This window comes from Panthera tigris, chromosome E1, assembly GCF_018350195.1.
Source record: "Panthera tigris isolate Pti1 chromosome E1, P.tigris_Pti1_mat1.1, whole genome shotgun sequence".
Lineage (NCBI taxonomy): Eukaryota > Metazoa > Chordata > Mammalia > Carnivora > Felidae > Panthera > Panthera tigris.
The window spans coordinates 34913867-34929110 of NC_056673.1; the positions used below are offsets into that span (position 1 = coordinate 34913867).

General features: G+C 54.4%; 2 protein-coding genes across 7 annotated transcripts in view; both read right to left on the minus strand.

Annotated features, from left to right (window-relative positions):
- Positions 1 to 504: 504 nt before the first annotated feature.
- RSAD1 (radical S-adenosyl methionine domain containing 1) lies at positions 505 to 8199 on the minus strand. 6 transcript variants are annotated; one of them, XM_042967267.1, is made up of 10 exons: positions 7745 to 8192; positions 7197 to 7330; positions 6879 to 7083; positions 3603 to 3968; positions 3345 to 3408; positions 2789 to 2936; positions 2516 to 2570; positions 2036 to 2139; positions 1698 to 1848; positions 805 to 882 (listed from the first exon to the last, which is right to left on the minus strand). In XM_042967267.1, exons 1-9 carry the CDS (start codon positions 7877 to 7879, stop codon positions 1731 to 1733), a joined length of 1329 nt encoding a protein of 442 aa, XP_042823201.1. In that variant the 5' UTR covers positions 7880 to 8192; the 3' UTR covers positions 805 to 882; positions 1698 to 1730. The 6 variants fall into 6 exon arrangements, 5 of the variants coding, with proteins under 5 accessions (XP_042823200.1, XP_042823202.1, XP_015395015.2 ...); XM_042967266.1 differs by having other exon boundaries at positions 505 to 1848; XM_042967268.1 differs by lacking the exons at positions 2516 to 2570; positions 2789 to 2936 and having other exon boundaries at positions 505 to 882; positions 7745 to 8195.
- A 1795-nt stretch (positions 8200 to 9994) lies between these two features.
- The window catches only part of ACSF2 (acyl-CoA synthetase family member 2), a 34884-nt gene continuing 29634 nt past the window's right edge, over positions 9995 to 15244 (minus strand). The window contains exons 11-16 of the mRNA XM_042966543.1: positions 13194 to 13301; positions 12181 to 12332; positions 10801 to 10942; positions 10593 to 10703; positions 10374 to 10442; positions 9995 to 10144 (exon numbers count right to left, since the gene is read on the minus strand). Of these exons, the coding sequence (XP_042822477.1) occupies positions 10094 to 10144; positions 10374 to 10442; positions 10593 to 10703; positions 10801 to 10942; positions 12181 to 12332; positions 13194 to 13301 (633 nt within the window). The 3' untranslated portion in view covers positions 9995 to 10093. The remainder of the gene's footprint in view (positions 10145 to 10373; positions 10443 to 10592; positions 10704 to 10800; positions 10943 to 12180; positions 12333 to 13193; positions 13302 to 15244) is intronic.

The following is a 15244-nucleotide window of genomic DNA, read 5'->3' on the forward strand; positions in this document are numbered from 1 at the left end:
TACTCTAGTCACTGATTTAGGCAAAGGGTCATTAATGAATGCTAAAATCATTGGGACAATGATTGTCAGAGAACAGGGCATTCATTTGTCTCAAGGTATCACGCTACTGATAAACTATTAACTTCCAAGGTGGGGGGAAATATACTATGGACAGATTGGACATCTGCCACTTTAATCAAGTGGTCAAAATTAGTATTATCGATAGGGGCCTGACCTGGCATTATGTACCTTGAGCTACACAATATCTGTATGTATTCTTGCCAAAAATATTTCACCTAAATCCAATCATTAGCAAAGAGATACACTCAGAATGTGGGACATTCTACAAGACAAGCAGCTTTGATTCTGAAAAACCCAGTGCCATAAAAATAAGCAAAAAGGAAGGGGGCTTTAAAAAAAAAAAAAGGAGAAGAAGAACGAGGAGACATAACAGCAAAAGGAAAGCATAAAACTTTATTGGAGTCTGTGTTCTCGACACCGGCCCCCCCCCCCTCCCCGCCCCGGGCTCCAAAGAGAGTTACAACGTTTTGGAGACATTCGGGAACATTTGAAAATGGACCACACAGTATTGCACGAACATACACTTTCTTAGATTGGTGATATTGCTGTGGCTATATTGGACAATGTTCTTTTTCTTAGGAGATACAAGCTAAAATGTTTGATGTCTACACCCTTCTTTCAAATGGTGCAGCAAAGAAAAAGAAAGAAAGAAAGAGCTAGCTAGCTATTCAAAGGTAAAGTAAATGTGGCCAAAATGTAGCAATCGCAAACTCTACAGGGTGAGCACAAAGTCTGGAAACATGGCTATTTTATTTTTTTACAGGTTGAAGATGTCCTTGATGACATTATGAATCCTTCCTCTTTCCAGACTGTACAGGCACCCTGCAACGAAGGCTATGTAGTTTACATTGAACTATCCTTTTAACTTTCCTGTAGGTTTGAAATCTTTTAAAATGGAATGTACAGTGGGGGAAGGAATCTCGGCTCTAGACTAAGCCTCGAGCCCCCAAATCAGGATTCTACTCTCCAGGGAAGGAACCTAGAAAAAGGAGCTGACGAAGGTCAAGGCGGGCTCCCTCCCTGGGCTTGTTGGGCTGTTTAAATAAAACCAGGCAATCGTTTGTGCAGGTAAAAGGCCAGGGGAAAATTACCAGGCTCTGGGTCTTTCCTGAATTCTTTTCCCCTCCCCTTTCCCTGCTTAGCTCCCTGCGACCTTCACTCTCGTGAGAGAAGGGGAGGGGAGGGGAGCCGGGGACGCAGGAGGGTCTGTGTGGCTCTGGGACCCCAGACATAACCCGGTTGCCAAAAGAGAAAGGGTAAGGCTTGCTTTGATCTTTCCCACTGTCCTCAGAGACCAGCAGGTGGCTGTACTGGATATGGGCACGGGTCCAGCCGCACAGGTCGGGCCCTCTAGGTCCTGCCCTATGTTGGAAGGGCTAGAAGCCTGAGAGCTAGATTTCTCAGAATCTTCTGCCAGCCAGGATTTCCTTTGAAGCCCACTAATGAGAGGCACTTCCAGAAACCATTACTCCTTCTCTGGCAGCGGAAGGCAAACTCAATGCCAGTTTGCAAACCAGCAATGTCCTCTCATGCACCTCATGGTAGCCATACCCCCTGGGGATACCAAGGAAGGGCACTGACTGGAACTGGGACGGCACCTGCCAGTGGAGAGCGTCAGTCCGGCCCCCAGAGCCCACCTGGCACTGTCCTGGGATCACAGAAACATCTGGTCATCCCCCTTGCCCAGGGGAGGGGGCTCTCTGCAGCCAGGCCTCTTGGAGTCGGGGCAGGAGGGTCAGCAACAGAGAGTCTAGTACAGCCAGACCCTCCCAGGAACACCGAAGACCCCTGGAAAACCAAGAAGCCTGGATGTGACTGCCTCAGTTTACCAACTTCAATCTTCACCATCCACCGGTACGAACCCCCCAGCCCCCACAGGCCCCTCCTCATGGGTCTTTTGCGTTTTTCCTGGGGCTATGGATCTGTAGTCAGGGCTCCCGGGGACTCCTGACATGCCCCCCCCCCCCCAACATACCTGTGATCCAGCAGCAACAGGCCCTGTACCAGCAAGGCCTTCACCTCCTGGCTTGATCCAAACACGTCCCATAGGCTCAGCTGGGATGCAAACCGCTGCCAGTGCTGGGAAACCGGAAGGGTGAGAGGGACAGGGACCACAGGGTGGGTGGCTGGCTAGTCTGGGCACATGTCTGGGGGTGTGGTGAAGGGCAAGGGAGGGTCCCGTCCGCACAGGGGTCTCTGCAACGGACTCACGCACACCTAGAGCTGGGGTGGGGGTGGGGGTGCCTGCGGCCCTCGTCCAGGGTTCTCACCACTGCCCCACACTGCCTGCCGCTTCTGCCCATCAGGGCTCGGCTGGGCCAAGGCCAACCTCCAGCTGCCAGCCCCAGAGGAACAGATGTGCGTATGTGTGTCTATGTGTGAGCACAGAAGAGACAGTGATTCCGAAAGACCCAGGAGAAGGAAGTGATGTGCCACAGCCCCCCCCAGCCCTTACCTGGTGAGTGATCCCCACGTCTGTACGTAGCCCCATGGCCAAAACTTCCTCTAGCCTGGGAGAAAAACCATCAAGGTGTCTTGGAGAGGAGACCTGGCCGCACCCCCATTCTTCAAACCCTATGCTGGGATGTGTGTACGGGGGCTCGTGAGGCCATGCAGGACGGGGAGGGAGGGGGCAAGGCAAGGCAGGAAATTAAGTTGTGCTGGTAGGGATGGCTCTGGGGGTGCAGGCAAAGCCGGGGTGAACAGCCCTGTGCTCTCAGATGCTCACAGCTCCAGCTCGCCCAAGGGAACGCGCTTCCGGGTGCCGTGGCCAAACAGCGTCACCTCCTTCATCCAGTTGTCGGGCTCCAGGGTCTGGATCCGAGCCTCCCGGGTGTGGCCCCCGGCCCCCTGGGGCACAAATCGCCCGTGGGCCCCTGACGACATCAGCAACCTTTAGTGGCAGCTTAATGCTGTGTGTGCTTGCCAGATGTTAAATCGGTGGCTCTCAAAATGCGGTCCCTGGACAATTAGCCTCTAATATGTTGGAAATGTAAATTCTTGGGCCCTACCCCAACCCACCCTGCCCCACCAAACTCTGGATGCGGGGCTCAGCAATCCGAGTTTTAATTCTGATACACAATAACGAGTGAGCCCTACAGTGCCACAGCCACGATTTCAAGCATCTCGAAATACAAATTCATTAGCTCTACAAAGTAGTATTTTTTGCTGCACTTCACGTATAAAGAAACAGAGGCTTTGAGAGGTTAATAAGTGGCCCGAGATCACACAGCCGTGACATTCTGCTCCTGAGTCATCCCTTCTATGGTTCTCGGGGGACTCACCTGGCCCAACGCCAAGGTACTGACCGCACTGCCAGTAAGTCCAATTGTGGGTACTAAGCGCCCCCTGTGGGGAAGGAGGGAATAGCCCGCTCAGCGAGAAGAAGGTGGGCCCGCATCTGCTCAGGTAAGGGGCACCTGGCTAGAATGTCCCCTGTCTCAGGCCTCGAGAGCACCCGGCAGCAACCTCCCACCCCACAATTCTCCACTCCCGGCTTAGGCTGCCCATCCCCCCACTTCAGCCAGCAGCCCAAGACTTACATTGCGGGCGAAGTTGGAGACCTCATACTGGCGGAAGCCTGCCTCCCGGAGCACCGCCCGTCCCTCCTGATACATCTCAGCAGCCACCTCGGGGTCAGGGGCGGGAAGGGTGCCCCGCTGCACCTGGGTGAAGAGTGCGGTGCCCCGCTCCAGGGTCAGCTGGTAGAGGGAGATGTGGTCGTCACAGTAGCCCAGCAGTTCCCGCAGCTGCCGGAGCCACGGCCCCGACTTCTGTGCCGGAAGCCCCAACATCAGGTCCACGGATACACGTCCGGGAAAGAGACGTCGGGCCTCTGCCAGTGTCTGAAGCGCATCGCTGGCCGAGTGTGTCCGCCCCAGCAGCTGGAGCTCCTTGTCATCCAGGGACTGAGGAGAGAGGGCCAGGTATAACACGGAGGCCAGCTCAGAGGCAGACGGGAACAGGTGACCGACCTTACTGTGGACAGATACACAGGACACAGCAGGGAGCCGCAAGCCAAGGGTACCACGGGCTCCGCCTCACTATGGTTCGCTATGTGCAAAGCATTTTTAAGTACTATCTAATGCATCCTTATAATCCTCCAACATTAGCTCCATTCTACAGATAAGAAAACGGAGGTTCAGATATGTTACATAACTTGCTCAAGGCCATACAATGGCAAAGTCAGACCTGGAATTTAGGACTGTCTGACTCCAAAGGCAAGAGTGTTTTTGTTTATTTATCTATTTATATATATTATTTTGAAAGTTTTTTTAATAAATGTATTTTATTTTGAAAGAGAGAGATCGAGAAGGTGGGCGGGGGAGGAGCAGAGAGAGAGAGGCAGAGGGAGAATCCTAAGCTGGCTCCACGCTGTCAGCGCAGAGCCCCGTGTGGGGTTCAGTCTCACGAACCCAACGTGAGATCGTGACCTGAGCCGAAATCAAGAGTTGGGACGCTTAACCGACGGAGCCGCCCAGGTGCCCCCGAGAGTATTTTTCAATTTTACTTTTTTTTTTTTAACGTTTTTATTTATTTTTGAGACAGAGAGAGACAGAGCATGAACGGGGGAGGGTCAGAGAGAGGGAGACACAGAATTTGAAACAGGCTCCAGGCTCTGAGCTGTCAGCACAGAGCCCGACGCGGGGCTTGAACCCACGGACAGTGAGATCGTGACCTGAGCCGAAGTCGGCCGCTCCACCGACTGAGCCACCCAGGCGCCCCTAAATTTTACTTTTAAAGATACTTCAAACTCACAGACCGTTTGAAAGCCAAGTACAATAAACACCTTCATTTAGATTCACCGAAAAACATTTCACCACATCTGCTTTGTCTCTAAATATACGTGTATGTGATTACAATGCTGAGCCACTTGACGGTAAGTTACAGAACAGCACCGACCAAAAGAATTTTCTGGGATGACAGAAATGTTCTCTGTGTGCACTGTCCAATGCGGTAGACACTAGCCACATGTGGCTACTTAATTTCAAGTTAGTTACATTTAAATAATCACATTCCAAGTGTTTACTGACATGTGGTCAGTGGCTACTGTATTATTGGTCACTGCAGATATAGAACGTTTTAGGAGAATATGGTAGCCACTGACCACATGCTAGAGGGCACTCGCGATGTGGTTGCTTAAATGTAATTAACTTAAACGTTATCCCTCAGTATCCCTAAATACTTAAGTGTGCATTTCCTAAGAACAAGGACATTCTCTTACATAACCACAATCCAATTACAGAGTTCAGGAAATGTAACATTGACACAATGCCATTATCTAATACACAGTCAGAGTCAAACTTGTCCCCATAATATCTATTGGAGTAATTTCCTCTCCCCAGCCAAATCCAGGATCCAACTGGGTCACCCATTACATTCAGCCCTCGTTGTCTCTTTCGTCTCTTAGGCTAGATACACAGCCTTTGTCTTTCAGGCCATGACGTTTTTGATGAATACCGGATGGTTGTTCTTAAAATGTCTCTTAATAAATTCTAGAGACCTGTCGTACAACACTGTGCATATAGTTACCAACACGGTTCTGTACACTAAAAAATACGTTAAGAGGGTAAACGGATCTCAGGTTATCTGTTCTTACCACACACACAAAAATTGTTTTTTAAGTTTATTTAGTTATTTCAGTAATCTCTACACTCAAGGTGGGGCCTGAACTCACAACCCCGAGACCAAGAGTTGCACGCTCCACCGACTGAGGCAGCCAGGCAACCCCAAAAAGTCTTTTAAAAAGTTTTTTTTATGTTTATTCATTTTCAAAAGACAGAGAGAGAGAGCACACAAGCAGGGGTGGGGCAGAGAGAGAAGGGGACACAGAATCTGAAGCAGGCTCCAGGCTCCGAGCTGTCAGCACAGAGCCCGACACGGGACTCGAAGTCACAAACTGTGAGATCATGACCTGAGCCGAAGTCAGACGCTCAACTGACTGAGCCACCCAGGCGCCCCCCCTCCAACCAAAAGTCTTTTAATTTAGATTTTCGTGATGGTTCCTCACAAGTAGATTTAAGATATACATCTGGGGCCAGAATATCTCAGAAATGATGTGTCTCTTTTGGTATATCCCATCGGGACAAAGCCCCAACCCCAAACTGTATGGTTAAGTGGCAGATGTATTAGAAGGATGGACAATACTGGGTATGGAAGTACCAGGAGTCAACCGGAAAAGAATATGTTTCTCCCCTACCTAAAAACCTTCAACAAGTCCCTTATCACCACCAGGCAAAACCCCAAACTCCCTTGTGTGATGCTCAAGGCTTTGGGGCCCTATCTTGCAGCCTGGCCTCCAGCCTCTCCAATGGCAAGTGACTCACAGCTCTCCAGAACATACAAGGCTCTCCCATTCCTGTGTCTTTTCCTCTCACACCCTCTCTCCTGTGGAACTCCTCCTCCTCAAAGATCACCTCCTACAGGAAGGTTTCCAGGATTTCATCAGACTGAGACACCCTTCAGGCTGTACTCTGAAAGCTTTTTGCTGAGACTCCCTTTACTGGCAGCCTTTACCATGGTGCAAAGATCTGATGACCCTTCTGCCTCCTCCTATGTCTCCAATCATGTAACAAAAAATTTTTCTGAGCGTCTGCTATGTGCCACGCACTATGGTGGGTGCTTGGAATACTGTGATTAAAAAAAAAAAAAAAAAAGGTAGGCATGATCCCTGCCTCATGGAGCTTCTGGTCTAGCACAGCAGCAGACATGCCTCCTGGGCCCTGGCACCCAGAGGAGCCCAGTTAATGAATGTGACCAGAGGAGAGACCGCACAGAGGGTCTGGGTGCCCTGGGATGCGGTGGGTGAGATGGGTTACCTGGAGACCAATGGACAACCTGTTGATCCCTGCTGCCCCAAAAGCTGCCAGCCTAGAGCCTGGGGCCGAAGTGGGGTTGGCCTCCAACGTGACTTCGGAGTCTGCAGGCAGGTGGGCTGCCTGGTCCACCGCCTCCAGGACAGCAGCCACAGTGTTGGGACTGGCCAGACTGGGGGTGCCCCCACCAAAGAACACAGAGTCCACCCTGGGGAGAGAAGATGGAGGAGATGAGACTTGGGGGGAGCCCTCCCGGACGTCTGCACCGGTCCTAGCCGCTCGCCCAATTTCCAAGACCCCGCCTACAGCCCCAGCACCCACCGCCGCACGCCGCTGAGCCCCAGCAGCGTCTGCGCCTCAGTCACCAGACAGCTCCGCATGGCAGCCTCCTCCACGCCGCGGGGGACGTACTTGTTGAAATTGCAGTAGCTACAGCGCTTCTCGCAGTACGGCCACTGGGGGCAGGGGTGGAAGGGCCGGACGAGGTGTGACCCCAGCGGCTCCAGCCACTTGCAGGGTTCCGTCGCACGCATCCCCACCCCAAGGTCGTCAACAGCGGCTCAGCCATCTAAGCCACACAACTCCCCAAGGAAGGTGGGATGGGGGATATTATGCCCCCTTCGTTAGGAGAAAACTGGGGCTCAGCGGGAAATCACTCGGTCAAGGTCACCGAACTGGTGAGCGCACCAAGAGACTTCAGGACTCCGGACCAGGACATTTCCTTGCCAGGGCACCGCGTCCCGTCCCAGACATCGCCTGGGGGCGGGGAGGGACGGCAGGTGGCTTCACGGCGTGACCAGCCGCCACGTGGACCCAGCCCCGCCGCCGCCGCGCCCCGCGAGCCCCGCCCCCGCCCCCGCCCCACTCACGTGCACGTAAAGCGCCGCGCGCGAGCTCGGGGGCGCAGGACTCGGGAATCCCTTGGCGTCCTCCGCGTGGCGGCGCCTCTGGGCCATTTTGGTCGCCGCCGCCCAGCCGCGGGCCCGGGCCCCGGGGAGCGCCATGGCGCCCGCTACGGCGGGGAGCGGCTTGGTGCGCCGAGAGATCGGCAGACACGCTCCGGGACGCACGGGAGTGCGCAGAGCCGCGCCAGCCGGGCCGCCCGGGCCGCCCCGGCAGGAGGAAGAGGGACTGCGTGACCGCGCGCCGCGTCCCCGGACGGGCTGGGAGGGCCCCGGGCCTCGCCTCTGCGGCGCCACCTGCTGGGCCCGGACGCGCTCGCCGCGCCCGCCCGTCCGTCCTTTCCGGGAGAGGGTTGTGGGCTGAGCCGCCTCGCCTGCCTTTTGGCCCCCTGTCCGAGGGCGAGTTCCCCGCCCCATGCAGGAGCTCTTGGTCCGTTCAGTCCTTCACATTGTATGTGCCTGACTCAAAGCTGGGGACTGGGGACATCTAGATACATAAGATCAGGTCGCAGTACAGGTGCGACAGGAGAGAGACAAACCAACAAGAGACAGCAGGCAATAGATACTAACTCAAAACCTGCTGGATATCAGGGCAGTGTCCTCTGTACTGTGTGGCTGGTCTGTTGCAAGTGCCGTGGAGTCAGTGGGGAAGGAGAGGGCACCTTGGGCTGGATGTTGAAGGAGCAGAGATTCCCAAGGACAATTAGCTTGGCCAGCAGAGTAAGTTGTCATCTCCTGGGTCAGGCCCGCCTGGGCACCTGCTGGGAGGAAAGTCACAGATGGTGTACTTGGGAGGGACGGGGTGCAGGTGAAGGGCTGGGAAAGCAGGCATCTGAAGAACTCTTTGATAAAGTGGAAAGATCACGGGCTTTGGAGCCAGATATCTGGGTTTTAATTCCAGCTGTGTGGCCTTGGGTAAGACTCTGAACTTCTCTGAGTTTGTTTCACCATTTGTGAAATGGGGCAAGTGCCTATTTGGGAGGGTTGGTGGGAAAATTCCAAGAGAAAATACATATGAAAGCACCTAGCCTAGGGCTGGGCACCCAGAGCACGCTAAACTTAAGTTCGTTTTCTAAAAAGTAAAGAGGACGCCTCTGCTGCAGGGAGGTAGGTATTCAAAACAGCAGGAAAGTTTCCGCCTCTGTGAACTGGAAAGTGATGTGCCTTTTGGAACACAGCTGTTTTTATTTCTTGGGTCAAGCTACAGCAGCTTGAACTGGCCCAGCCCCTCAAGGAAGCCCCAGCTTCATCTTTTTTTTTGAAATCAAAATTGGGTTGGTTTTGGGGGGGGCGGGGAACACAGGATGTGGGATGATCCCTAAAGGGTATGGAGTTTCTTTTTAAGGTGATGAAAATGTTTAAAACTGACTTTGGAAAACTCATGTAGCATTTGTGTGTCAACTATATACTTCAATTAAAAAAATCGACTTCAGGGATGACCGCACGTATCTGTGAATATACTGTAAACCATCGATAGGATACTTTAAGTGGGTGAATTGGATGGTATGTGAAATTATATACTAGTAAATCTGTTATCGTTTTAATTTTTTTAAGTATTTTTATTTATTTCAAGGGAGAGAAAGCGCGTGCATGCAAGTGGTGAAGGGGCAGAGAGAGGGAGAGAGAATCCCAAGCAGGCTCTGTACCACCAGTGCAAAGCCTGATATGGGGCTCGAACTCAAGAACCGCAAGATCATGACCTGAGCGGAAGTCGGGTGTGTAACTGACTGAGCCACCCAGGCGCCCCAAGCTGTTACTGTTTAAAAAAAAAAAAAATTTTAACATTTATTTTTTGAGTGACAGACACAGAGCATGAGTGGGAGAGGGGCAGAGAGAGAGAGAGAGGCAGTCACAGATTCTGAAGCAGGCTCCTGGCTCCACGGTGTCGGCACAGAACCCGACGTAGGGCTCGAACTCACCAACCTCGAGTTCGTGACCTGAGCCAAAGCCGGGGGCTTAACCGACTGAGCCACCCAGGCGCCCCAAGCTGTTATTGTTTTAAAAAAGGATACTTCTTGCTGGACTAATCTGACAACAAAGTGAAAAAGCAATGATCTGGGTTCATGTCTCAAAGGGATCAAGTGAGGATTAAATGATATAGATAATGCACACACCAAAGTCAGCACCTTCGTGACAAGGAACCGGAGGGTCTGAAAGTGCCCCTCCCTTCTCCATCCCATAGCAGCTGTCAAGAGAGCACACCAGCAAGAGACCAACCAAAGAAAACAGAAGCTCTTTATGCCAAATCACAAAGACAGACCGGGGAATGTGGGAGGAGGGCAGCGAGGGCCTGGGAGGATCCCCCCCCGCCCTTATTCACAGGTTTAGATGTTGTTCCATCTGCTGTCGAAGTTTGAATTTCTGGATCTAGAGGAAAAAGAACAGAGTGAGAGCCAGGCTCAGGGCCTCTGCCAACCATGGTTCCCAGCTGGCTTGGTTTGCCTGGGACTGAGGTGGTTCTTAGGGTAAAGTCGGGAACGTTTGTGGCAAGCCAGACTCTTTTGCCCATCACGGAGGGAGGCATAGGTCGAGCCACCTGGCCTTCTGTACCTAGGACCCCAGGCCACCCTGCCCCTCTCTGGTCTCCTTTACTCACCTTTCCTGAGACAGTGAGGGGGTAGTTTGTGACAAACACGACGTATCGGGGAATCTTGAAGTGGGAGATCTGCAGACCAGAGGGAGATAAAGCGTGAGGATGGCGGGGGGGGGGGGGGGGGGGGGAGGAGGAGGGGGCAGTGGGCTGCCTGGCTGGCTGGCAGGGAGAAGGGGTTGAAGCACAAAGCAACATCAGCATGGGGCGGGTTGAGGTTCCCACCTTCCCTTTGCAGAAAGCCTTGATCTCCTCCGCTGTAGTCTTCTCCCCCTTTTTCAGGCGAATGCAGGCACAGATTTCCTCCCCCATCCGGTCGTCCTTCACCCCCACCACCTTGCAGCGCCAGAGACAGATGTCAGACATTGCCATGCCCATCCCTGTTTCCTGCTCCTGGGGGCTCACCTGGGCTCGCCTGGGCTGGGTGCCTCACCTGCACTTCCTGCACCTGCGGGTGTGTGTGAAAGAAATCTTCAAGCTCGGCGGGGTAGATGTTCTCACCGCCCCGGATGATCATATCCTTGGAGCGGCCCACGATCTTGCAGAAGCCCTGATTGTCCATCACGGCGATGTCTCTGTGAGGAAAGCCCAGGGATGACCTCTCACCTCTGCCTCTTCTGACTGGCTTAGTCATCAAACATTTATTGAGCACCTATTGTGTGCCTCACACTGCCCTAGACTCTGGGGGATATGGCATAAATAAGACGTTCTGGATATATGCTTTGCGTGGCTAGCTTTTTTTTTTTTTTATCATTCGGGGGTCAGTTTTTTTTTTTTTAATTTTTTTTTCAACGTTTTTTATTTATTTTTGGGACAGAGAGAGACAGAGCATGAACGGGGGAGGGTCAGAGAGAGAGGGAGACACAGAATCGGAAACAGGCTCCAGGCTCCGAGCCATCAGCCCAGAGCCTGACGCGGGGCTCGAACTCACGGACCGCGAGATCGTGACCTGGCTGAAGTCGGACGCTTAACCGACTGCGCCACCCAGGCGCCCCATCGGGGGTCAGTTTAAACACGTCCACCTTAAAGAGGTTTTCTCTGACCCCCCCAATCTAAGAGAAGCTCCTGTCCCCACCACTGCTGCTTTCTTTTCTCTGACCCTGTTTTACTGTCTTCCTGGTGTTTATCAATGTCTGAACTGATCTCTTTCGTATCTGTCTTCCTCCCCAAGACGTGTGGAAAGTCCGGGCAGGACCCTGTTCATCTTGCCTTCCCTTGGACCACCAGTGTCCAGAACAATGCTGGCACATCGGAGGTGCACGATAAGAATTTGTTCACTCGAGGGGCGCCCGGGGGGCTCAGTCGGGTAAGGGTCCGATTTCAGCTCAGGTCATGATCTCGCGGTTCAGGAGCTTAAGCCCCACATAGGGCTCTCCGCTGTCAGCGTGGAGCCCGCTTCGGATCCCCTGTTTCCTTCTCTCTCTGCCCCTCCCCAAGCTTGTGCTGTCTCTCTCTCTCTCTCTCTCCCCCTCTCAAAAATAAATAAAATGCTGAAAGAAGAAGAAGGAAAAAAAGCTTTGAGAAAAAATTGTTTTTCTCAATTGACAGATGAGTCTTGGCTCAGGTTTTACAGACACCCGTATAACGCCCTGTCCTAGGCGCTCTCACCCACGCTGTGTTTGATCTTTTTGGGTGCTCTGTGCAGCGAGCACGATCATCCTCATCTGACACATTTTGGAAATGAAGTCTCCAAGATGTGAAGGAGCCCTCTTGACAAACAAGTTCTCTTTGTGTTAGTTTGATGTTTCCAGCTAAGACTCAGGCCCTCCCCCCACCCCCCCAGCCTCTCCTCGGCCCCCAGCTGCCTCCTCACCCTGTGTGATACCACTTGTCCTGTCCAATCGCTTCCTCGGTCTTCTGGGGCTCGCCCCAGTAGCCCAGCATGACGCAGTACCCTCGGATGCACAGCTCCCCGGACGTGTTCAGCTCAGCCAGCGTCCCCGTCTTCATGTCCACAATCTGGGCCTGGGACCGGGCAACTTCAGGCTGGGGCCTCCTGCCCTCTCGCCTCAGGATGGGGGGGGGGGGGGGCGCCTCGGGATGGGGGTAGGGGGGAGCTTCGCCTTTCCAGCCCCTGGCTCTGCCCAGCCCAATCAGTGAGAGCTGCTCTGGGTCAGCCCTCAAGGTGCAAGGGGCCCTCAAAGGGACAGGCTGCCTGGGAAACTAAGTGTTTATGCCAAGCAAAAAGACGGGCTCTGTAGAAGGCAGGGGCCGGGGGTATGGGAGAGAAAAAAAACTGTGTAGGAAAAATCTCTGTGCTCTGGCTCCTCTTTGAGGCCATCCTGGCTGCCCCTGAAACAGACAGTGGGGCTTGGCATAAACACACCTCAGACAGGAAGGGAGGCTGCGGGAGTTCAGCTGGCGGCTGCTCAAGGCCACTGTTCCAGCTCTTTCCTCTCAGGCCTTAGCCTCAGGCTCAGAAAAAGCCCTAGGCCAGGCCTGGGGAGGACCTTGCTGCTGGGGGCTCGGGGTGCTCTTGGCACCTTGAGTGAGCTGTGTGGCTGTCTGATAGAAAGAAACGGGGGTGCCCAGGTGGCTCAGTCAGTTAAGCGTCCGACTTCAGCTCAGGTCATGATCTCACAGCTCGTGGGTTCGAGCCCCGTGTCAGGCTCTGTGCTGACAGCTCAGAGCCCGGAGCCTGCTTCTGATTCTGTGTCTCCCTCCTTCTCTGCCCCTCCCCTGCTCACACTCTGTCTCCCTCTCTCAAAAATAAAGATGAAAAAAAATTTAAGAAAAGAAAAGAAAGAAAGCAATAAATGTCCCCAAGGAATGCGTCCCAGTGGAGTGATAGGAGGTGGGGTCCAAAGGTCTCCGTCTGGGGCTAACCTCTGTGTGAGGCATAATTCTGCCCACACTTTCTGCCTTCTGTTCCACAGTGTCCTCGGCGAAGTTCATGAAGGTCACGGGACTGTTCTCTGTTGTTCCGTAAGCCACCTAGAGGGTTGGGGGAAGGTGTTTGGAGGGAGCACTGGAGCTGCAGTGTGAAGGGTGAGCTACCCTGGGGGGATGTGAAGGAACCCAGGAGAAAGTGGAGGGCAGTGGGGTGATGGGAAAAGAGGCACCTCGGCAGAGGAGACTAGCTCAACTAGCAGGGGCCCCAGGTCTGAAATAAAATTGAGATCAAGGAACATTCTTTTCTAGCCAGGGCTCTCTGTTTCTTGCTTCCTGGAGCAGCCATGTGCCTGAGCCCATGGTTCCCTGCGTTCCCGACGCCCCAGCCTTCTCTCCTTCCTCCCCAGGCTGTCTCAGCACCCCCTCCCTGATTTCAGGCCGCAACATCCCCTCTCCCTCTCTTCCAAACTGAAGGTCCCATAAACTTGATGAGAAAGCCAGCCTGCATTGGCCCAGCTGGAAACTGCACAGACACAACCCACCCACCCGCCTGAAACCCCGAGATCAATGCCTGGCCTTGTGGTGGGTGACCCCGAAGCTTTGGAGAGTTTCCTGTAAATGTATTTCCATCACAATTAAAATATAGCCAGAGCAGGGTTTAAAAGCCAGTCACACACACACACACACACACACACACACACCCCACTCCCACCCAATACTTCCAGTGGTTGGAACATCCTGAGCAACAGAAAACCAGAAGCCAACCTTGGAGGAACCTAAATACCATCAGGGAATGTTCTGAGCCAACTATGACCCCCGTCTAAGGCAACGGGTGAAAGGGGCTTAGGAGAGGGGCTAGGTACCCTGTAATCTAGGCTCCTGATCAACACAGACAACAGACCTTTGTCCATCCTCCACCCCACCCCACCCCACTCCCCACTTCCTCTGTGGTAGCTGGCACACCGCTGGGGCCCCTCCCCTCCCCCTCTCAAACCCAGACAACAGCCTCTACCAGGCAGCCCAGGGCTCCTACCCTGCCTACCTACCCTCCCCTTTCCGCAGGAATCCGGACACCATGGCTGGCAAATGGACACACAGAGACCTGGTCGGCTGGGGGACGGCTGCCCACAGGACCTAAGCTGTCCAGAGCTGATCGCTGGTAGCCAGGACCTGACCCCCCTCCCCCCCACCTCGCCATAGTCCTGGGGCCACTGCCCAGGTGTGGCCTCTGCCAAGTACACCTTGGCGCCACTCTGGCCGCCACCCTGAGAGACCCCTCAGGGGCAGGTCCTGACCGCCGGCGGTGGGGATGAGGAGATGGAGATATTTTAGGGAAATGAAGGAGGGGGTCGGGGAGAGATGGTGTGACTGTGCTGGTTCAGTTGTCCCCGCTCCGCGACTGTGGTCTTCAGGTGTGTTTGCGAGTTCTACGGGTCACCCCCCCCTCCCCCACTCCCCGCCCCTGTTCCCACATTTCTGGTTAGCCTTCAGCAGTGGAAAAACGGGATGGGAGTGCAGGGGACAGAAACTCAAGCCCGGGACTGGGCGAGAGGGGCCAGAGACCACACCCCAAGGGTGGGGAAGGAGCGCCGGTCGCCTTGGGGTTGGCCGGCCGGAAGGGGGAGCCCGACGCCAGCGCGGCTCGCACGCTCGGCCGGCGCCGCACAAGAGTGCTATTAAAGCGCCGCCGGCCGGCCTGCCGACCGCGGCGAGACTCGCGTCCGGCTGTCCGGCCCCGCTTCCTCCCTCCCCAGGGCCAGGGCTCCGCGCCGAGCGTGTATTGGGGGGGGGGGGGGAGGGCGGGGGGGCGGCTTTCAGGCGCAAACTTGAGCAAACAAATACGTTCGGGAACGCCTCCACTCTCCGGTGTGAACTTGGGGCTCTGGATGCACTCGTATCCCCCAACCCCCCCAAAGGATGGGGAAAGGAGATGCGGGGCGCGGGGGGGGGGGGCGGGAAGGGTCGGGAGAGAGGCAGGATCTGAGAGAGCAGGGAGAAAGGGGCCAGGGGCCAGGACGAGGCTCTGGGGTCACGGTCCCAGCCCC